At 44.5% G+C, this 23,367-nt stretch overlaps 1 protein-coding gene across 1 annotated transcript in view; it reads right to left on the bottom strand.

Moving 5' to 3' along the window:
* Positions 1-2,138: 2,138 nt before the first annotated feature.
* Slc13a4 (solute carrier family 13 member 4) overlaps positions 2,139-23,367 on the bottom strand; it is a 43,028-nt gene continuing 21,799 nt past the window's right edge. The window contains exons 6-17 of the mRNA XM_048786903.1: positions 23,063-23,114; positions 20,390-20,429; positions 19,337-19,414; positions 17,319-17,503; positions 14,636-14,755; positions 13,337-13,438; positions 11,755-11,856; positions 10,860-10,957; positions 10,514-10,638; positions 6,146-6,307; positions 4,608-4,745; positions 2,139-2,449 (exon numbers count right to left, since the gene is read on the bottom strand). Coding sequence (XP_048642860.1) covers positions 2,312-2,449; positions 4,608-4,745; positions 6,146-6,307; positions 10,514-10,638; positions 10,860-10,957; positions 11,755-11,856; positions 13,337-13,438; positions 14,636-14,755; positions 17,319-17,503; positions 19,337-19,414; positions 20,390-20,429; positions 23,063-23,114 — 1,340 coding nt within the window. The 3' untranslated portion in view covers positions 2,139-2,311. The remainder of the gene's footprint in view (positions 2,450-4,607; positions 4,746-6,145; positions 6,308-10,513; positions 10,639-10,859; positions 10,958-11,754; positions 11,857-13,336; positions 13,439-14,635; positions 14,756-17,318; positions 17,504-19,336; positions 19,415-20,389; positions 20,430-23,062; positions 23,115-23,367) is intronic.

Here is a 23,367-nt window from a genome sequence, read left to right as displayed (position 1 = left end):
AAGACTACTGAGAAGGGCTAGAAGTTATCCAACAGTGGGAGGACAAGGAGTTTTTTTGTTTCTGTTTGTGTTTTGGTACTGGAGATTGAACCCAGGGGTGCTTAACCACTGAGCCACATTCCCAGCCCTTAAAATTTATTTAGAGACAGGGTCTCTATAAGTTGCTTAGGGTCTCAGTAAGTTGCTGAGGCTGACTTTGAACTCAGTCCTTCTGCCTTAGCCTTCTGAGTCACTGGGATTACAGTCATGAATCACTGCACCTTAATAATTAATAACTCCTAGGCATTATTAATTATATCTTCCATTTCCTGTCACTGGAATGGGCAATCTCATTTGACTTGAATCTGGATTTAGGAAAAAATGGTACTGTTCTTAAGAGCAGCCAGTAGAACAGATTGAAACAAATGAGATTTCTAAACCAGCGGGTTGAATACACCTGCTAATGGAGCATTGGCTGCAGCTGCAGTGGGAAATTGGCGCCACTTCCCCTTTAGCAGTGACTCAGGGTCCCAAGTAGCTGAACAGTGCTGAACAGTGGCCAGTAATCCACTTAAGTTCTAAGTCAACTTATTCTCTTTATACTTACACTCCTGGAATCTTACTGATTTTCTGTACCTTTGTCTTGTTTTCTGACTTGGCGTAGGGTCTGTGTAGGGTTGAGAAATATGATGATTTGGCTGCCTTGACAATAGTAACAACACCTGACCTTTGAAGCAGATTGATTGGAGGGATGCTGACTTGATCAAACCAGTTGTAGCATACCTAACAATGGGCATTTCATTTGATCCCTGAGATCTTTACTATTAAAATTGGCCAGATATCGACTAAGCTAATAAGCAGGACAAAAGCAGTAGCATTCCCAGTTAGACATGGCCAATCACATTTTGTATCCACAGGGGATTTGTTCTAGCCCCTCTGTGGTTGGAGTGTGTTAACTGGCACAAAAAACAAAAACAAACAAACAAAAAAAACCCAAAAACAAAAACAAAACAACTTTATAACTCAGACACTTGATAAACTAAAGGAGTGATTTTATAGATAAATTATTGTGGGAAAACTTCACATGATATTGACAGTATCTTAAAATTAGTTACTACAGTGCAAAACTATGGGGGACTAGTTTTTCCTTAAGATGTATTAAGTAAGCAACTGATTGTTGAAATTGGAAATACTTAATGACAACAAACTTGGAGGGATAGAGAGCTATATCCAGCCATGCAACAAGGACATCTCATGAAAAAAATTGCTTGATCTACAGGAGGAATAAGGCCTTGCCTTGCAGAGTGATTCTTATTGGGAGCATTTATTGAGCAGGTACAGCTTACTACATCATAGAAGTTGCCAGGGGAATTCAAGAGATGCAGGTATCTCCTTCCCCTCAGGGGACTTATCAACAGGAAAAAGTGATTGGCATGTTGGACCTTTGGGTTATACTTATGTACTTTGTCTTCTCAGGAATGAACTACTCATTAAATCCAGAAGCAAGCCAGCATGATACCAATAAAAGTGATGTGGTCTTAATTATAGTTTTGATCTCCCTAACAAGACAGGTATGAATGTTTTCCCTCCCTCCCCACCTGTAGCCAAGGCAATGGTATTTCCAGTTAGTGAGTGGAGAAAGAAGCTAATTCAATGTGTCTTTTTTCTACTTCCTTCTCCTTTGATAAAGTGAATGATACCAGCTTTTCTTCTAAAGAGGAAAACTATTTCTTTACAGAATTTGGTGTCAAAGGGGAGCCATTGGAAAGATGGAGCCATTTTTTAAAACTGAATCAAGATAGTAATAAAAGAGGCTTTTTTTGTGAAGAGAACTTAGGATAGAAAACTTGAGATGGCTCAAGTTCTGGGTAAGGTTCCCTCAAAATAGAGTCGCTCTTTTCACCATCTGCATAGGTGGAACGATGTGCATATCTCCTTCAACTCCTAAGGAGCCACTACAAATAACAAAACCTAGTGAGGCCAGTCAGTTTGAGAGGCTTCGCCCTTCAGGGGCAATTAAGACAGGCTTTCTTTTTTTCCTGTCTTAGGAAGAGTAGATAGGAAAGACTGGACCTAAGGAAGACAGATCAGTTTTTGGTTTCTTGAGCTGTGATGCTAAGGCAGGTAGGCAGCCAGGAAAGAAGACATCAACCGCCCAGCCCATGCCTGTGGTGATTGCAGGGTCCCTGCACTTCAAGGTTTAGGTGGCAGGATCTTCTGGCACCGCTGCCTTCAGTGTGTTTCTGGGGCATGCTCCTGGTAATTTTCTTTGCCTGTGGTTCAGATTGTGCTCAGCGCAACTCCTTCAACTGAGCCAGGTTGTCCACTTGTGTTAGGCCTGATTGGTGATGTTATTGACCTTCGCCCAGGCTGGAAAAGTGTCCAGGTGGAAGAGGCTAACACCCCAGGTGTTGATGGCCACCATCACTATCACCAGGCCAATGACATTGACTCCCAGGCCAGCTTTCACCTGCAGGACACAAGCCAGCACAGATCCCTAAGTGAGCGCTTCCTGGGCTCCCAGCTAAGCCTTGCTCCACCCAGGTGGCCCTGATTGTTCACTGACTGCCTGGGATGCTCAAGTGTTGCATTATGGGGTGGCACAGGACCGTGGAAGGACCAGAAAAATAGGAGGGATTAGGGCTGGGTGAGGACAATTAGAATCATCTCCACTTCTTGCCTGTAGTCTTCCCTCTAGGAAGTGGAATCCCAGGAAGTCTGTTCGTTATTTAGGATGTTGAGAGTTATTTTTGCAGTGAAATGTGTTAACAAAATTAAACAGCTCTTTAAAGCAGGAACTTCTCAGAGCCTTATGTGCTCATACACAAAAGGAACTTGCAGGGGTTATATTATATGAAGGCTTTGCCACTGTTACCTTTTTCCCTCGAGGGAACAACTTAGGGAAGTAAAGTGTCTTGGGTCACCTGGGGCAGCAAGTCAGCTGCCTCTGCTCAGCCCTTTACTAACAGCATCAGGGCCTTTGCTTCTTCCCCTGGGAATTTTACCTTACTGAGTCCAACCTGTATCATTTCTGAACTGTCATTGACACTGACAAGCTGAAGGGTGATGTGAGGGATGATGGGCGGCTAAGCCAGGGCCAGCTGGAAAAATGTGTACCGTGAGGACAGCTGGCATCCTTCCAGGGGGTAGCCAGGCACACAGCTTGTAGCTGAAACAGGTCCCCTAGCTGCCAGCAAGTTGGGGAAATTAAAGGGAAAAAACAGATGCTAGGAAATTATACCAAACAAATAAGTAGACATGACCTCTGTACTGCCCCCTGGCTGGAGCCATGGACCCCTCAATCAGGCTGGCTCCCTGGGTCTTTTGGCATGGAGAACAGCCTGTGCTTCTCAACATGTTCTAAGGAGCTAAATTAAGGTCCTTTAGAGCTGAAAGGGACCACAGGGAGAATCTAGTTGGAACCTCCTTAGTTAGCAGATGAGGAAATTAAAGCCTGGAATTAACCCCGCTGGTACTAGAACCCAGGACTGGCTTGCTTCTTGTCATTCAGTGCCTTTGACAAGGACTGTCTCTGATCACTGGATTCCAGTGTAAATGGCTAGAGGTGAGCAGTGGGGGCACACAACAGAGGAAGCAGAGGCAGAAGAGCTGGGCAGAGTTATGTGAGAAGACTGGGGAGCAGGAATGAGGGACAGTGGTGACTTCCTGTCCTTGAAATAGCACAGATGATATAGATAAGCAACTTGAATCTGCTTCCAGCCTGAAACACTTTCTTCTTTCTCTTCATTTGATATTTTACAGGTCTGCTGAGAACAAGTTTCAACAGTGAAAAATTTCTTTTTCACCTCAGGGTGACTGGCCTCTCTGTATCCGATGGTCAGGCCTCAGTCATTTCTATCAGTTTGTTTATCCTTTCCCCAACCCCCATCAGCTGGATATTAAGAACAGCAGTGAGTATTGGTTGAGGAGTGGTTGAGTCAGTGGCAAAATGGCTCCTCAAAGTCATTTTTTATGAGCCCAACTGACAATTAGAAATAAAAAGTGATGCCTTATGTTTTTTCATTGTTGCTTTAGTGCTTTCTTACTGGGGAAAGAGTCAAGCAGAAGGATCCTGCTCTTACAAAACACATTCACCCTAGATTCATATTTCTTATACTCTATTTTCTGTGAATAAACCAGTGCCTTTTTCCTTCTTTTCTTTCTTTCTTTTTTTTTTTTTTTTTTTGTGTGTGTGTGTGTGGTGCTGGGGATTTAACCCAGGGCCTTGTGCATGCAAAAGAAGCACTCTACCCCAAACCAGTGGCTTTTTGAATGAATGTCCCCAATAGTCCAATGAAATGGAGAAAGAAGAATGGAGAAATGGAGGCAGAGATTTGTGTAAGCTCATGGCTTCTGGAACTGGGCCACACACAGTGCCTGCACCAGCTTTTTCTATCCATCTGCCCACTTTTCTCCAGAACTGGGGAGAGCACATTATTGCTATTCTTAGAGCTTATGTACCATCCAAGAACCTTTTTATGGGTATCATTCTTTCTACCACAAAGGATAGGATGTTAACAGGTGATAGATACTGCTACAAAAAAAGAAACCTTGGGAGAAGGCCTGCAGCCAGTCTTGCCCACCCTCATGGTGGCTGAACCTGGCAGAAGCAGGCATCTGCAACTCACCATGTCTTTGATCTGGCAGTGCCCATAGCTGAAGACGATGGCATTGGGGGGATTGCCCACAGGCAGCATCACTGCAAAGGAGATGCACATGGTGACTGGGATCAGGGTGTAGAGTGGGTTAATGTGCAGCGTTTCAGACTAGGAGAAGAGAGAATTCACAGAAATGTTAACTTGGACATTAGGCATGCATTTCCTGTGCATGAATTTGTTTTAAATGATGGCACAGTGCAGTCTAGCCTTCACTGGACAGGGCTAGTTGGTTCCCTCCCCTGCAGGGCATGCGCTGCCCTTGGCAACCCAAATTGCTAAAGCTTTGAGGAACTTTCTAGAATGAGTATTTGATTTTTTTTAATTTATGCTATTCTAAGGAAGTGGTTCTTAAGCCTTATTATTTAGTTGAAAAATCCTTTCTTCAAACAAAAAAAAATCTCATTAATAAGCTGTTTTGATTAAAACAAGTATCCCTCACCCTTGGGGGTATAGTACTGAGGGCTTTTTTTTCTGGGGAGGATAATTGTTTTATTTGGGATTCAAACCCATAGTATTGCTGTCACTGTTGTCAAGTTTTAAATGAGTGCCCTCCCAAGCTCACACACTCAAGGTGATAGAAGAAGTGGGAGACATCTGACCAATGGGCAGAGAGAGTTGACCAATGGGCAGAGGGGAGTTTGGGGTTAGAAGAGCAGGAAGAGGCTATTTTGCTAAGATGGGGAAAAGGCTTCCATTTCCTAGATTTCATCTCCCAGTGTGGACATATGCTGCATTGGGTCAAGTTCATTACCTGGCGGTTGCCCTCTATCCCTTTTCCATTCATAACCATTGGTCTGAGGTCATGGAATAAAGGACCTTGCTCCCAATTCTCAGAACCTTCTGGAGGAGTTGGGCAGAGATAGTAATGATCCTGAGAGCTGTGAGCTTGGTTTTTGCAGCTGTGTGTGCTTTGACTCCATTTTCTGTGGTTACCTCTTTGGCCCTACTGCTAGGTTTTTATCTTAGCAGGGAAAGGTTGATGAGGATTGTGGGGAAATGGAATTCTAGGGTTTTAAGATTGTTTTGTCTATTCTTTTTTTTTTTTTTTTTTTTTTTGGCAGTCTGGATAAAACCCAGAGCTTTGTGCATGCTAGGCAAGATTTCTACCACTGAGCTATGTGCCCAGCCCTTTATATTTTATTTTGAGACAGAGTTTTGCTAAACTTGCAATCCTCCTGCCTCAGCTCCCAAGAGCTGAGATGACAGGTGTGCACCACCACACCTGGCTATTTGTCCATCCTCTTGTTTTCATTTTGGGCTGCCCCTAAGTTAATCTTTTGAAAAAGGATTTCCACAGCTCTTACTATGATTTATTAGTGTATCTTTTATTTATTAATTGCTATTTGAAAACTTTTTTTCAAATTTTGGTTTGAATACCAATCAGTGAAAGCTGTTGTGGGCAGTGACCAGAGAAGAAGGTACAGCCACAGAAGCTGCTTCCTGGAGCTGGCTTGCCGTTGCAGGACCATGACAACTGTTTAGACACCTGGGAGCCCTGCTCTACTTACCAGGCTGCACAGGATGGGCAGGAAGATGGTGATGGTGGCTGGGTTGCTCACAAACTCTGTGACAATGGACACCAGGATACATGCCAGCAGGGTGACAGCCCATGGCGGCAGGCTGCTCAAGGATAACATCTGGTGCCCAATCCACGTGGAAAGACCAGAGCTCTGTAAGAAAAGGTGTTAGAGTAAAAAGGAAGGAGGAAAAGCACATTCCAAAGGGGTTCTTAGACTTCAGAGGGTCAGGAGAGCTGGCTGGAAGGAACCACCAGGATTCATCCAATACTATTTTTAATCTGACTAGAAACAGATGCAGTCCTGATTTTATGTTTAGATCATTTCTGTAGCTCAGAAATTTATGATTGTACAGCATTCAGTCTCAATGTCCTGATCAGTCGGCTGTCATGTGGTGTGCACAGCCACATCTCATGCTGTGATCCTTCCTGGGACTTTTTCTCAGCAGGGGTTGGAGATCTTTACCCCTCATCTTTAGCCCCTCAATATCAGTCTCATCCTATCTCCAGCCTCTGGCACCTTCACACCTCAGTGATGCCCTTTGTACAGAGTCCAGATGTAATCCTTTCTTATGCCTTTGGTACTGGGGATTGAACTCATGTGTACTTTACCACTGAGCTACATCCCAAATCTTTAAGTTGCTGAGGCCCTAGAAGAGAATGAAATTATGTCACTTGAAGGAAAAATAGATGGAGCCAGAAACCATCTTGTTAAGTAAAATAAGTCAAACTCAGAAGATTAAGGGTCATATATTTTCTCTTATTATGGAAACCAGAGAGGGGGAAAAAAAAAAAGGTAGGGGGGTATTTCATGAAAACCAAAGGGAGATCAGTAGAGGAAAAGGACCAAGGGGTGGGAGGCAGGAAGAGCTGGGGTTGATATTGGACAAATTATATTGTTCTCTTGTGTGCAAGTACAGATGTGTAACAAGAAATCCCATCACTACAACTATAGTGCACCAATAAAAAATGTGAGAGAAAAAGTCTATTTAATGGGGAAGGAGCCTCCTCCCTGGCCTACAGCATAGTCATTAAGCCCCAACTGTTGGGTTCAGTTCCCATGATGGTTGACAAGTACTATCTTGTCGGTTTTTTGTGCATACCACAGATATGAAGGCATATTGCTCACTCTGAACTTTTCCCATTAGCAATATTTGTACATATCCACTCAAATAAATGAATATTCCCACTTTGAATGATTCATTGGATTAGAAGATATTCATCTGCCAATGGTATGTCTCCTCTTCTAAAAAATGAAAGCCACCATTAAGCTTTTGAACTAAAAGCCCCCAGGTTGCCATATGCATTCGTTTCTCTTCTGCTCCCTCTTCCTCTCCCTTCTGTGATTGACATGCTCAGGCTCTTGCTGTGGAACCCCAGACTGCCAAGGCAGGAGGGAAATGGAGAGTAGGGGCAGAAAGCAAGGCGAGTTGTTTTTATGATTCCTCAAGCTAAAGTCCTGCTACTCAAATGTTACTATGCCTTCACTACGCTGTCAGCAAGCCACATTTTCTCCTCTTTCCCAAATTCATCAAAAGCTCATCTGATCTCTATGCTCCCTTACCAGCTCCCTGCAAGCTCACAGACAACTGTGATGAAAGATCTCCAGAATTCTCTGTTGTAACCATCTCACCTTGGAAACTTTTCTTCCTTTTTCTTCCAACCGACTGAGTTACAAACTGAATATGTGAAGACTGCATCAATCAATGGTTGGTACAGCACTTGCAGCTGCAGGAACTCTAATTATTCCCTCTCACAACATTAAACCTCACTCACTGGACAAAGGCAGGGGAGGAAGAGCAGTTAGTTGAGTGGAAATAGTACATTTTGTGAAAAAAAAATGGAGTTTTATTTACTAAATCATCCAAATAGTACTCATAAGTAAAGTGACATAATTTAATGGCAATTATTTTTCCAGCAGAACTCTTTCATGCTATAATTTGAAAGAAGTTGATAAATTAGTCTGCAAAGTTAGACAAAACAAAATGAAGGAAGTCTTAATTTTTTAAGCCCCTGGGTATGAGAACATTTCACATTGAATTTTCCTCACTAGTGTCAACTCTGAAATTATTTCAAACTCAGTAGGAGTCACATAGATTGTACCTGAATTACTAAAGTTTAAAAATTGGCAGAATCAAACCTATCCAAATAGGTTTTACAGAAACATCACCTATACTATCTGAAATACATATACAATTTTGATTTAAAAAGAAAGGTCTTGCTAGGCTAGACTCTAGCCAAAACTAACAACTGAAATTCAATAAAGATAAATATAATATCTTATACTTGGAATTAGAAAGGTTGACAGCACATATGCAGGATGGGTTGAAGGAATTCCAGTTTAATAGTGGCTACCAATGGGAAGGATGAAGGGTTGTAGCTGACGGCTATTTCAATATAAACATTGACTTGAGTGCCCAGGAAGCCCTGTAAAAGCTTCTATAAAATTGTAGGCTGGTGCTTACGTCAGAGGTGGGAGATGGGTTTGGTAATATAATAGTCCATTTTGTAGTAGACTGACCACCCTGGGCCATATCTGAATAGGCCAGGGTAGGTAAACCACAGTGAGTCCTGAGGTGAGAGATTAGGATGGCAGTCTTTTCTGAGAATGGCTAAAAGAGTGAGGGAGTTCTAGTAGGAAAAACAGATTTAAAAACTATCATTTTACTAATTATTACCTAGGATAGGGTTCCAGAGAACAGAGCCAAAACCAACAATGATGATACATGGAGAGTAAAGAACAAAGTGGGATTTAAATAACTGTTCTTCACATAGGGAGTACCCTGTCATTAAGGGTGTCCAGGCCCTGGCATCCTGGAAAGGAGTGTCACCTTGCATAGGAGATGGGGCTCAGTGTCCTCTGAGGATCCTTCCCAGTGTAGGATTCTGTGCCCTGGCAGTCACTGATACTCAGAATGCACAAGTGCAAGTGAAACATGTTTAGAATGGGCTCATTCATATGGACAAGGGAGAGAGAGAAACAGTCTGAACCTTAACCCAATTCATTCTTTTTTTTTTACACTGCTTTGTTTTGTTTTTGGCACTGGGAATTGAACTCAGGGGTGTTCAACCACTCAGCCACATCCTCAGCCCTTTTTAAAAATATATTTTATTTAGAGACAGGGTCTTGCTGAGTTGCTTAGGGCCTTGCTGAGTTGCTGAGGCTGGCTTTGATCTCTTGATCCTCCTGCCACAGCCTTCCAAGCTGCTGGGATTACAGGTATGTCCGGCTCCTACATTTTTTTATTGTTGCATTACAGTTGTACATAATGGTGTGATACGTTGTTATATATTTATACCTGCAAACAATATAACAATATAATTTGGCCAGTATTACTCCCCAGCATTTCCCCTCACTCTCTCCACCTCTCATCCATTGGTCCCTTTCCTCTATTGATCTTCCTTTGATTTTCATGAGACCCCCCCACCCTTACCTTTTTATTTTTCTTCTCTAGTTTTTGCATATGAGAGAAAACATATGACCCTTAACCTTCTGAGTTTGACTTATTTCACTTAACATGATGGTCTCTGGTTCTATTTTCCTACAATTGACACAATTTCATTTTTCTCTATGGCTGAATAAAACTCTGTTGTGTATACATGCCACATTTTCTTTATCCATTCATCTGTTGATGGACACCTAGGCTGGTTTCATAGTTTAGCTATTGTGAATTGTGCTGCTATAAATATGTATCACTGTATGAGTTGACTTTCATTCATTAGGGTAAATACTGAGGAGTAGAGTATGGGTCATATGGTGGTTCCATGTCTAGTCTTTTGAGGAGCCTCCACACTGATTTCCATAGCTAACCCACTCATTCTTAGGACCGTTTTGTATTTCAGAGAAAGCACTTCAGCTCTTTCCCATCACCTCCATTAGAAGGGTCTTATTCCAGACGCTCCCAACTGGGAAACCAAGAAATCTTTACATCAGCTTCGGCAAAGCTTCTCTGAAACGTTCAGTCTATGCTATTGACCCACAGGGACAATCCACTGTATCACTTGGGCTAGTTTCTCAGCCCTTACAGACTCATCTCCTATATCACTGTCAGAGCCCAGGGAATGGCTACAAAATCCAACAAACCTTTTGCTTGTGGCAATGTGGGACCTGCAGAGGAGGTGGCAATACTGGTGTGCCATGACCTGAATCACAGCTGATCTGTAACTGTGTTCCCTGAAGCACTGAGAAGGTCAAGGATGGACAGGACGTCTATCCTGCTCTGTTGCTGTCCATGCCAGTGACTGATACCCACCATCCTCTCCCTCAGCTTCTTTAAGCCTCTTCCCAGGGCTATAATGATTCTCTAGATAAAGCTTCTGGACTCATACTTGACCCTGAAGAGCAGAACTGAGGACTTACCTTGCTGCCAGAAGCCAGGGCATAGCCTCCTCCCACCAGGATGACAATCTCCCAGGGCATGGTTTTCTGGAAGTCCTTCCATGTGATGATGGGCTCAGACTGTAGGGAGGACTCCCGGCTTGTACCTAGATCAAAGGCAGGGAGAGATGGATGTAATTTATGGAGATTTATGGACATGATTTATGAAGATTTAGGGATCTCATGGGTGAATTGGAGGATTTGGGAAATGGCTGTACCGCTTTGTGGGGAGTCTGAAGGGCCTTGGCAAGCCTCCTTTGAATCATTCTTACTTGGGTGTTCTTTGACTAAAGCCATCCCCAGCTTCTCCCCCTGAATATTCCCTTACCGTCATTGTTTTTCCCAAAGCAGGGCTTCTTTGCTGGAATGAGGAAGAGGAGGAAGCCAAGGAAGACAGAGACTGTTGCATCAGTGCGGTAGCCTTTCCTAGCAAAGACACAAGCATGGCTGGAGGAGGGGTTGGGAATCCTCGGAAGTATTATGAATAAGAAAGTCTGTCTGAACACGGTGCCTCTCTTTAGGACAGTCTAGAGATGACAGCAACCTGACTTCTTGCCAGTTGCTGGCAAGCTGTGCCACAGCGGATTCATAGTTCATGGTTACTGTCTGGAGGCCGTGCCTGGCTGGGCGAGATGTGTTAGTGTAAACTCATGGGCCCTTAGTTGGGGTGAGTCCTAGAAGTGATCAGGAGCCGTTGGATAAGGAAAAACAGAAAAGGCTGAGTCTTCTTTCCTGTGGGGCCACAGCTCCACCGTGGTCTACCTGTGACCCTCCTCAAATGAGAAGTTGGTACTTGGAGACCTTGGGGCCTGTGGCTGGTCTTGGCCCTCAGAGGTCCTGGCATGGGATCCTGTGTGAACCTCTCCTTCCTCCCACAGGCTTCAGCCTCTCTGAAGTGCAGTCTCTTTACAGTTGGCACTTTTTAGACAGTGTCTAACACTTTGTGTGACAGCTGAAGGTCAGAGAGCCCATGTGAGAAGACGAAGGTCATACAGCTGGTGAGTAGTGGCTGCACCCCAAGCCCAGACTGGGATTCGAAATACTGTTTTCTTCCTGACTCCACACTGCTGCTTCCCTAGAGGGAGCAGGTTTCTCGGGGAATGAAAAGCTCTCTGGTCTCATATCTCATGTCTGCCCCTAAGAGCTGTGATGGACCCCAGCGGTCACTGCCAGAGGAAACTGGGTGAGGGATTGGTTCTTCAGGAAGAAACATCACTACTTACTTTTCAAAGAAGGAGTCCCAGCCAGGGACAAAACCAGGCTCCCGGGTAAACCACAGTACGGTCATCAGGATGAAGAAAAATCCAGTCACCATTTCAGGGTAGCTATAAAATCAAACAGAATGAGCCACTCCAGGAACTGGGGAGTTTGGTTTAGTTGTTGTTGTTGTTTTGCTTTTGGAAACTCCTATTCAGAGTTGCAATACTCAAGGCATAAAACATAGTCACTGCTTGCCACTAGAAAGGCTGGCAGTGACGCAGGAAGAAGACCAATCAAGCAATGCCAAAAAATAAACAGGAAGTTCACCACATGTCCTAGAGAAATTTAGGTGGGAAGGGAGAGACTTCAGCACTACCCATTTATGAAAATAATTTTACCTACACCCTACAAAGAGAGGGTATCGAAATGGGCATTGGACACTGTGCTAGCAGGAATTGAAATGGGTACAACATTTTTTAGGTCATTTGACCTCAAAGTATAGACATCAGGAGCCTTAAGTTTGGTCCTTCCCTTCATCTCAGACAGTAACAAGAAATGCTCACCGAAATATTACCTATTAAAAAAGAGAAACAAGCATTTTGTTTATCCAATGATCTCCTGTGACACTGAATGCATTTTGGTACAACTGTGTGTTAAAATGAGATGCATCCGCTAATCATCATGTTTCCACAACAGAATTCATGACGTGGGGACATAGTCATAGTACAATGAAAAGTGAGAAAAGGCAAAATATGCAGGTATGTTCAGTATGAATTTTACCAAAAATACATGTACTGTTGCACAAAAAAGTATGGAAAGAAATTTTTAAAAATTTTTTTTTAGTTGTTGATAGATCTTTATTTTTTTAATTATTTATACATGGTGCTGAGAATTGAACCCAGTGCCTTACACATACCAGGCAAGTGCGCTACCACTAAGCCACAGCCACAGCCCCTGAAAAGAAATATTAACAGTTGTTTATGCTTCCTGTGTTTTATAAATGTTCTACGGTGAACATGTATTCCTTTTATAACTTAAAGCTTTAAAAATAGTTCTCCCTGAATTGTTTACCCAAAGTTGTACATGCCAATAGCTATAAGAGGAGAAATAGCATTAGTTAGAATGCTGGGTCACTGTAGAAATGCTGATAGAAGTGACTGAGCATTGGTTAGTGATTTCTTAAAACTTCTCTTTAATGCTGCCTTATTCTCTAAATAGCACCAAGCCTCCCAGTTCCCTAGGAGTGGTCACTGGCTCACTGCGGTGGCCCACTTGATCAGTGTGAGGAGTCCTAGTTTGGGAGGGGATTTGGCATGTTCCAAGACTGCCCTGTGCCATAGTTCTGTTGCTCTTTCCCCAGCTGCCTTGTCTGCGACACTCCACCCCCACACCACAGCTATACCTTGGACTCCAAATATAGCCAAAGGGAAGGGTGTCACTGCAGTCTGGGAAAGCTTGGCCTGGGCATTAAGTAGCATTTCAATGCCTGGATTCATAGATGTGGGAAACTCGCCCAATGTCAGGAACAAGGCTGTTTTGTGCTTCACTTTACTCGCTGTGTTTCTGTCCTGGACAAGGAAACAAGGGCAGTGGCTGAGGTTTTACCTGATGTCTCCCAGCTTTTCATATTCCTCTTGGATTCTCTTCTCTGACAACTCTTCCCTTTTGGTCTTCTTCTTCTTGCTCAGAGAACAGGTCTCTTTAAAGCTGAGAGGGGGAAAATGAGCAAAAGAGAAAACATACTTCTGAGACCCAGAGGAAATCAGATATCAAACAGTTACCAAACCACCAGTTTGCTGGGATGGCCTTTCTCCCCGCTCACGTGCACTGTCCTTCTGTTCATACAGCTTCTGTCTGCCTGGTTCCCCAGCCTTGCACCAGCCTCCCCCAGCCTCTTGGGTATGTCCATCTGGGCACAGCTCTGGTGTGTCTTATGCATCTGCGCAGGAGCATTTACATGTGGTTGTTTCTACATACTCATACATAAGGAAAAGAATCAGTGTGATTTGGTATGTATGTCTGCATGTGTGTGTGTCCATGTGTCCCACATGCACAGGTGTGTGTGTATGTGTGTGTGTGTGCATGTGTGCATTTATTTGTCTAGAGACAAGGCTTGTCTGGGGGAAAAATGGATGTGAATTTTATATGATACTATTGGAGTTACAGAAGTATACAGCCATCAGTGGTTTGACGACAGTCTCTGAGTAAAAAGAGAAGTCAGCTCTGAGAATATCCCTTGACCAGTGGAGTGTTGGGCTTCGTGGACTCTTAGCAAAACATCATATGTGTCTTCCCTTTATGTGTTTGAAACTTTTCAAACTTGGAAAAGATAATTATGAAGAAAAGGATTACTAAGCAGATTAATATTAGAAATAATACTGTAAGAGACAAATCTAACTTGTTATTTTGAAGGATCTGTGCATGTTCCATATGACTCCCCCTATAAAATTAAACCAAAGGAAACTTCTACTTGGAGTCATATTTCTTTTTTTTTAATATTTATTTTTTAGTTGTAGTTGGACACAATACCTTTATTTTTATATATTTTTATGTGGTGCTGAGGATTGAATCTAGGGCCTTGCACATGCTAGACGAGCGCTCTACTGCTGAGCCACAACCCCAGCCCTGGAATCATATTTCTAAAGAGTACTTGGAATAAATCTATATTCTTTGAGAGCAATGAAACTACATTAAACACTCTCCAATTCATACTTTTAATAATTAGTTGAAATTAAGGACATTTTACTTTAGAACAGAGAGTCATATAAGTCTAGAGCTTCTAGAGGAGACAAGATCTGGCTCCCAATGTGGTCCACTGCCTTCTCCTCAGGCATCCTGTTGGTTACTCCCTGCTTTGAGCACAGCCTTCCAGCAGTGCTTTGCTGGCAGGGCCTTGAGACTCACTTGCAGCCCAGGAACAGCCAATGCATCCAGAACCAGCTGACAACCAGCATGATGAGGGATATGGGGAAGCTGAAGAGGAACCAGGTGCCAAAGTTGACCACCTCTGCAGCTGGGTACTGGCTGGAGGGTAAAGACCATGTCAACAATTAGAAGAGCAAGGGTTTCCAAATGATATTGGGGGTTGACAGCTAAATACTCCCTAAGAACACACACAGCTGGGTAAGAGGAGAGTTAATGATTACAATATGATGACTCTACCTAGAAGTAATTAATTTGTTTGTTGCAATTGTACAAGAAGAAAGACAAGAAGAAAGAAGTAAGCCTAATACACACACACACACACACACACACATTTAAGAAACTAAAATCAATACCACTGAAGTACATATCTTCTCCTGAGTACACTCAGAATTACTCAGGACCTGTTTGCCCTTAATTTACATAATGGTTTTGAGAAGTTGAACTCCTGGTTTTCAAGACCACAGAATGGAGAGGAAAGACGGTGCACTTTGTCATAAAGCCACTTGAGAATTATAAGTGTTGATGGGGGAGCGGTGGGGTGATACACTGCAGCCAATTCTAGATCACTGTGGGCTCTGGGACCTCATAAGGGTTCAAGGTATGGATGGTGCCCATCAAAGAACCAGGACTTGGAACCTCTAAGCACATACATACATCAGCAAAATAAAAGGTGGGTGATCTGCTCACATGCCAAGAAAAACAGCCTGGAAGAACTGGGCTTGGTTCCTGCAGGGTCAGGTCTTCATTTTAATTTGTCTTTCCTCCCTCCTTCCACGCTTCCTCCCTCCCTCCTTCCATCCTTCGTCCCTCCCTCCTTCTCTCTCCCTCTCCATCCTCTCCCTTCTTTTCTTCCTTCTCCTTCCTGCCAGAAGGAAAGTCGGGCTCCTCCTGTGGTCCATGATCAGCTAGGCTCAGCTCTGGATCCCATCCCTGGTGGCATCACTGTCCATTACCCTTCTCCCCCATACTCCATTTCCCTCTCATCTGGATCGTCCTGACCAGAGTCCAGTGTCTTCCATCTTCAGACCTCTCCTTCTCTCTCCTTCCCTCTCTGCCATCACCCTACACCCCTCCTTCCCTCAGCCAGCTCTCCATTCCCTCACTTCCTTCTTACTCCTCAAGGCACCAAGATCTGGCCTCTTTTCCCACCACTTGACCAAACCCCTCTCACGTGGGCTACCTGTAGCCACCATGTCCCCAAACACAAGGGCTGCATTTTTACCCCTATTTTGTGTCATCCTTCATTAACAGGAAATATTGTAGCCACTCCTTGAAACACTTTCCTCCTGGGTAGAATGACACAGCTCTTCCTGGATTTCCCCTCTCCTGTCCCCTGCTCTCCCTGTCACAGTGTAAGTCCTATGGTTTCCATCACCAGGGGCAGATGAAAAGGTGGGCCTCTTGCTCAAAGATTATCAAGAGTTTCTAGAGGGACAGCCAGCATTAAACCAAGCATAAGGCCACTCAGAGCACAGTGGCTTGGGTCACCAAACAGGCTGCTCATGCATGGTGCCAGCCTGCAGGCCGCGAACTCCAAATCTATTCAGCCAGAAAATTCTCTTGAGATTCAGAGTCATGCCCCCAACATCACACCTCAGCCTCTGCCAGCTTCTCCATTCTCATCTTTTCTCTCCAGTCCCCCCGCTGCTGAAACCAGAGGGCTGAGAGTCAGGCGTGGCCCTCCCTCCCAGGCTCCCCCTGATGCTACCAACACCCGTCCAGTTATCTCTCTGAATCTCTAAGATCTGACTTTCTCCTACCTGCTGCCAGTGTTATCCAAGGCTACCAAAGCTATCTCTTGGACAATGGCAGCAGTGTCCTAAACTATCCTGTTTTCTCCTTTCCAATCTGTTCTCCATTTTTCACACAGCATGCGTTCTCAAAACTATAAACCTGGTCACCTCTCTCCCTGCTTAGCTCTCCTTAAAGGGTTCTCACACCCTTTCCGGCTGATATCCAAGCTCCTTCTTAGCCCTTTGTCTCTGCCCATCTTCCTGCCTGGTCTCCTTTGCTCCGTCATTTACTTTTTTTTTTTTTTTAACCATTTTAATTTTTTTGTTTTAATTAGTTATACATGACAGTAGAATTGATTTATGCACTTTGATATATCATACATAGAGGGGATATAATTTCTCATTTTTCTTATTGTACATGTAGAATCGTATTGGTCATGTAGTCACGTATATACATACAGTAATAATGCCTGTTTCGTTCTGCTATCTTTTCTCCCCCCACATCCACTCCCCTCTCCTCCCTTCACTTCCCTCTACCTAATCTAAGGTAACACTATCTTCTCTAGTGCCCCCTGCCTTATTGTGAATAACATCCACATATTAGAGAAAACATTCGGCCTTTGGTTTTTATGTGCTCTTCTCTCCTGCCTCGGAGCCTCTTCCATGCTGTGTTCTTTGTGGGAAATCGCCCTTCATTTGGTGTGCTATGGCTCAGCCTTCAGGTGGCCATTTGTTGTCACCTCTGTGGGGAGGCACTTCCTCCTTGCAGAGCTGGTGAGCTCTCCTAGCAGAATCCCGGCTTCCCTGGTCATACTCAACTGCAGCAACTTGACGGTCTCTTTCCCTCTTGACTTCTGCCAGCACCTGGGCCAGTTCCTGACACCCAGTGGGTGGTTAGTAAGTATTGGTTGACTGAGTGAATGACTTACTTGTTGAAGTGTTCCAGGAATATGAGGCTGGTGGAGGTGCCAATGATGGTGGTCAGGCCGCCTATGGTCGCAGCGTAGGAAATGCTCAGAGAGAGGCACTTGCAGATCATTTGGTCATGCTGGGACCTGTACTTTCTGTTCAACTTCTGATTCCTGGGGCTGGGGGTCAGGCCAAGTGGCTTTTCCTACCAAAGGAAAATCAGTGAGTATCTGCACCAGCTTGGGCTGTCTAGCACACAAAGCCTGACAGGCAGGAGGCACCTGGTATAGCAGAAAGGTTTTGAGCTTTGGAATCAGAAAATGAATCCCAGTTTCTATCATTGCCAGCCTGGACATGCCTCTGGGCTGCAGTTTCTTCTTCGGTACAATGGGAAAAATCATATTTTCTCTGCCACATTGTTGTGAGGAGTAAATGAACTAAATGAAATATATATATAAGTCTGTGTGTATGTGTGTGTATATATGTATATATATATATATATATACACATATATATATGTGTGTGTGTGTGTGTGTGTGTATATATATGTATATATATATATATATATATACATATATATATATATCACTTTGGATATATATATCCAAGGAAAGTTAAGCAGGGAGTGAGGTGACCAGGTTTATAGTGATCTAAGTGACCACTTAGATCACTTCCTGATATTTAATGATCGGTAAGCTATTATGATTTTGTGTTTATTAATGTTATGAATACTGAGAGCATGCTTGTGGTTTTGTTTTTGTTCGCTTGAACTCCAGTAAAGCTAGTTGCTCTCCACATTGTGTTAGAACCAACAGAAGACGGTTATTCTGTGTGGAGTAGAGTGATAGTCCTGATGAAAACCTAGCTTCCGTGGGACGAGGTTTGAAGTGTGGGACTCCTCCCTGTCTGCCTCACTCTTTCCTCTCTACCTTCTCCTCCCCACATTGCCTATAAGCCTCATCCTTGCCATGGTCCTCTCAGGCTCTGCTTGGTCCAGATAAGGGCTTTTCAGGTCACAGAGGTGATCTCTGGTTTCAAGTGCACTAAAGAAGGAAGAGTCTCCTCCCTGCTCAACACTTGGTCACCCTCCCTGATTCTTCATGAGACTCGGAGAAGCCTGGTGAAGATGTCAGCAGGTCAGATTATAAGAAAACCAGTGGGGAAGAGGCTGCCTTGCCATGTTTCTCATGGCCCTTAACCATTGCCCTCTCCTCCAAGGAGAGCCACAGGGAGGCTGGGCCCTTCCAAACCTCTGAAAGACTCACTGGTTATCAGAGCTGGAAGGCCCGCTTAGATTCTCCGGTTCAGGGAGTTTGCAGGATGATATATTACACATAAACCCAATTTATCAAACATAAAAGCATTTCATTGGCATAGATTGATTTGGTAACAGTCAGGGACACCTGGATTTGAATCAAGATGCTGCTGTCTCAAGCTCTCGGGCCTTGGGTTATGATTTCATCATTCTGTCTCATTTGCAAAAACATGGAGTTCAAAATCACTGCTTCACTGAGCCAAGACTGGGGAGAAAATGCTTGGTACATAATCAGTACATCATAAACGGTGGCAGTTATTTATGATGATGATGGATGTTAACTAATCAAGACTGTTTGGATGAACACAAAAATTTGAAATCAAGGTTGTGACAGTAGCCAATTTTTACTAGTTTTTACATTCATTTGGTATACAATTCATTTGTGGTATAGAACCAGGAAAGCCCTCACTTGTGCAGAAAAGCAGTTGCTTTAGTATCTCAGGATACTAAAACAAAGTATTTGCAGTGTCCCTGAAGCACCTTTGAGGCATAGTTTGAGCACCTATGGTAGACCAACCATCAGCATTTGCAGTTGGGAAGCCTGGGCCCAGGTAGTGGGAGGCCTTGATGGAGCCGTGTGGACCAGGCGCTTCACTGTCATGGTGCACAAAGGCCAGACATTGGTGACAGCTCATGAGCCTGAAGCCTTCACAGCCCCAGGACAAGTGCCATTGGGGAGCTCCAGGCATTGTGGGTAGGAAATAGAAGGTGGGATTCTGTTACCTGGGATGGCTGCTTCTTGTCTTGGCGTTGGTTTGCTGTTCTGAGGGGGTTGGTGATTGTGGGCACACCATTCAGGTTCTGTTGGGACAAAAACCATCACACTATTAGGAAGAGGACGTGGTGAGGCAAATGCCTGAAGAAGTATTCCTAGCCATCCCAGGGTCCCCCCACACCCCGGCACCATGGGAATTGGGGACCAGATGTCAGGGAGGATGTACACCTCACCAGGCCCATCTCCAGCCATCTTCACAGCTTCCCATCCCACCAGCATCAGGCACCCCATGTGAAGAGGCTTTCACGACCTGGCAGACATGGCTGTGTCCTTCAGGAGAGCCTGACTTTCTGGGACTTCATTAGCTAATGAAGAACTTCTTAGAATTTATATATATATATATATATATATATATATATATATATCTTCATACCTGCATCATTTTGTTTTTTATTTTTATTTATTTATTTATATTTTTAGTATTTTTTAACAGAAAGAAAAAAATTAAATCCCACCACAAGAAGTCCACAGTTTTATCAGCCATTTGTGCTCCTCATGAACATCCATAAAACTGGCTTTTTGGGGTGGGGGCTGAGTTTGAGCAGCAGTGTACAAGTAAGCACTGCTCTCCTCTATAAATGTACCCCTTTATGTAATAGGACGTTATAAATGGAAGCCCCTCAGAAAAATCCTAAGGTTGAATTATTGGCTCTTGAAATCTGGATGGTTTTCATGAAAATTTTAAACTAGGGTTGGGTTGTGGCTCAGTGGTAGCGTGCTGTCTAGCACTTGTGAGGCACTAGGTTCGATTCTCAATTTTTAAAAAATGGTTAAACTGTATTTTATGTGGCTAAACTAGTACTCAGGGCTGGGGCTTGGACTATCCAGGACTTTGCCACAAGCTTGACTGGCTCTTATATCCAACCTGTGTGACAACCTTTTTGCCCTTATGTCCCTGGAGGCTGCTGGGATACAGGATAAGCTGACAGGTGTCTTGATGCCTAAGTTACCTTGAGGGACCTTCAAGTAATCTCAAGCACAGAAAAAACACAAGGCCATACCTTGTTTTGCATCAGAGAAGTGAAGTCTGCAGCTGACGTGCTAGAAAGAAGCAAACGGAAACCATAGTGGGCCATATTTCGTTATACAGGAGTTCTCTTCCCCATGTCGGGGTTTGATGTGAGGGACTTGACTGTGGACTCCAGTTTTCTAGCCGAATCATCCTTGCCTTCTGAGATGCTGCAGGGGGTACTGTAAGATTCGTGCAGCCTGCTTCCCCCCCCCCCCCCCCCCNGCAAAAGGGCAGACAGGCCAGACTGAAGAGAAAAGACCCACCTTCACTAGAGCAGTCTGAGCTCTCAGTTCTACAGGGCAGCCTGCTGCTGAGTCTTTTGGGAGCAGGGACATATGGAAGGAAGCTGGGCAGGTGCCCGCTGGAAAAGGCAGAGGCAGTGTGCTTTCTTTGGAGTAACACTAACACTAGTAAAGTTATGAACATGCAGTGCTTGTCAGGTGCGAAGCACTTCACTGTAGACATTATTCCTTGTGACACCATTAGTCCTCACAACAGATCCTTGGCACAGGTGTCACTACCTGCATTTGCATCACTACTTAGCACTGGGATGTGAGTGGTGTAAAGACAGCTCCTAATCCCCTGTCACCTGATTTTTCTCTCCTCTTAAGACAGAAGCCTCTCCCTATCTCACAGGGAGCCTGTGCCCTGACCACATCCTTACTGGCTGACTTGGGAAAGGCCACTATCTAAAAGGAGAGACTTGTGGTATGTTTATCCGAGGCAACAGGAGCTGGGAGGGCCTGGCTGTATCCAGGGAAAAGCAAGTGAGAATGTGAAGATGGGGGTAAGATTTCTGATCACACTGCACATACTGAGTCCCCTGTGGGAACTGTGGATCGGCCAGCCTTTGCCAGAACACAGAGGAAGATGAGAACCATCAGAATTACTGACTCTCTGAGTCCTCGATGAGTGTTTCCAGTTTGTGAGGACAGCGGGTGCCACCAGCTCACCGACTGTGAAGCCAGATGAGAACACTGGGCACACACATGCAGGACATGATGTCCTGCGCCACCACCCATCTCAGGCTCTCACAGGGAAGGAGAGGATGTGACGGAGGTTTGGAATGATGCGTTCTTTGGAAAACGTGCCATTGTGTTTCCCTCCCTTCTCCCTAAACTGGCTGTTGAGGGCAGGCAAGGACTTCTTTAGACTACAGGAGAGGCTCTGCCATGCGAGAAGACTGCCAAACAGCCTTAGCATCCACAGCACAGAGCATGCTAGGAGAGGTCAAATTGAGCTTTCACTTTGGAATTTGGGGACACAATTGTACATGGAAAAAGCAAACAAGTCGGTGCAAAAGGGCAGACAGGCCAGACTGAAGAGAAAAGACCCACCTTCACTAGAGCAGTCTGAGCTCTCAGTTCTACAGGGCAGCCTGCTGCTGAGTCTTTTGGGAGCAGGGACATATGGAAGGAAGCTGGGCAGGTGCCCGCTGGAAAAGGCAGAGGCAGCCCAAGAACCAAGGGGCTTCAGGGGAGTGAGTGAACCAAGGAGGGGAGCAGTGGTCATCCAGCAGCAGTCCAGGCTCAAGGGGATGAACTCCTGAAGGTGGGAGCCCCACAGTGAAAGAGGAAGGTGTGAATCTCAGAGAGGGCATCAACCCCAGGCTGCCCTGGCTCCAGCCCAGACCCTCTGTGCCTGCACCCTTCAGCCTCTGCCCCAGCCCAGGAGAAGTCAGAAGCAGGAGAGTGACAGGGAGCAGGGGAGGAGAAGATCAACTCCCTCCCCAACTGGCTTTCAGCTCTTCTGCAGGCTGGGCCTGGACACAAGGGGCGGGGGGTGGGGGGAGCTGTGGACCAGAGACTGCAGTTTTGATAAGAATCTGACCAGACTGCTGAGCATCTGAAAATGAGATCACTGTATCTAAAAGCCAGAAGAGGGAAATGGTGGGGGAGGGAAAGCCAATGGGCTATGACTGAGGCAGTGGAAGAGAAAAACAAAACCATTTTCTGTTGGTATCCTCTGTCATCTATCCCATTATGCTAATTTCACACAATGTGAGATTTTGATTTTTTTATGAAAAGGGCAAATTACAAAGCCCAGCTCCCTTACAAATCCAGATTTTAAATGTGTAATATTTGTCACAGAATACCTTGAAGATGACATTTTCATACAGCATCTCCAAAAGAAATAAGTTGTTAATGGATCTATTTCCCATAAATGTTTGGCTAAATTTTTTCCTTTCCCACATTTCCTTTTCTACCATTACAGGGCTGTGTCACCAACTGGCTCCTAATCCCCTGTCACCTAATTTTTCTCTGCCATATCTAAGATCAAATCTAGTAAGACTACATCTAATATCTATAAAATATTCTGTGATTCTCCAAGAACCTCTAGTAACATCTATTGTATGTTTTTCCATTAAAAAATATTCTTCTAAGAGGACATCAATTTAGATGAAATTGTACCTGGTGGCTGGATTGACAGTTCCTATATCCACTCAGATTCAGTATTGGTCTTTCTATTTCTTCTCCATCACTGCAGTATTCTGGGGTTAAGGGAATTGCCCTACAGATCTTGGCGAGTGACTCTTGAGGGATGGAGAGAAGATGGTGAACTTGGCCTAGACATCTAAAAGAGCTATTTATAGTCGCATCTTTCCTGACCTCTCCAATGGGAAACACAAGGCTCTGTCTGGGGAGAGGACAGTCATACTCACTCTTCATTGACAAAGATGAGTTCCAGAGATGGTTGGCTGTTTACATCGAGACCTACAGGGGCAAAGAAATGTGAGAAATGAGATGTGGTGCTGAGCTGACACCTGGGTGGAAAAGCAGCCAGGGATCGGGCTGGGCAGGGAGTGTTCTGGGTGACGATCCCCCTTCTCTCTGCTCTGATACAGTGGAGCTCATAGACAGAGACAAGGCCCTCGGCTTTGTAGTAACTCCTGAGCGTCTTGGGGGAAAGAGCAGAGGGGGATGCCCATAAGTGAAGGAGGAAGGAAGAGCTGGCGGGGGGTGGGGG

The sequence above is a fragment of the Marmota marmota genome, unplaced genomic scaffold (genome assembly GCF_001458135.2).
Source record: "Marmota marmota marmota unplaced genomic scaffold, marMar, whole genome shotgun sequence".
Lineage (NCBI taxonomy): Eukaryota > Metazoa > Chordata > Mammalia > Rodentia > Sciuridae > Marmota > Marmota marmota.
The sequence above is the reverse complement of the archived record's forward strand: the minus strand, read 5'-3'. Positions and strand labels throughout refer to the sequence as shown.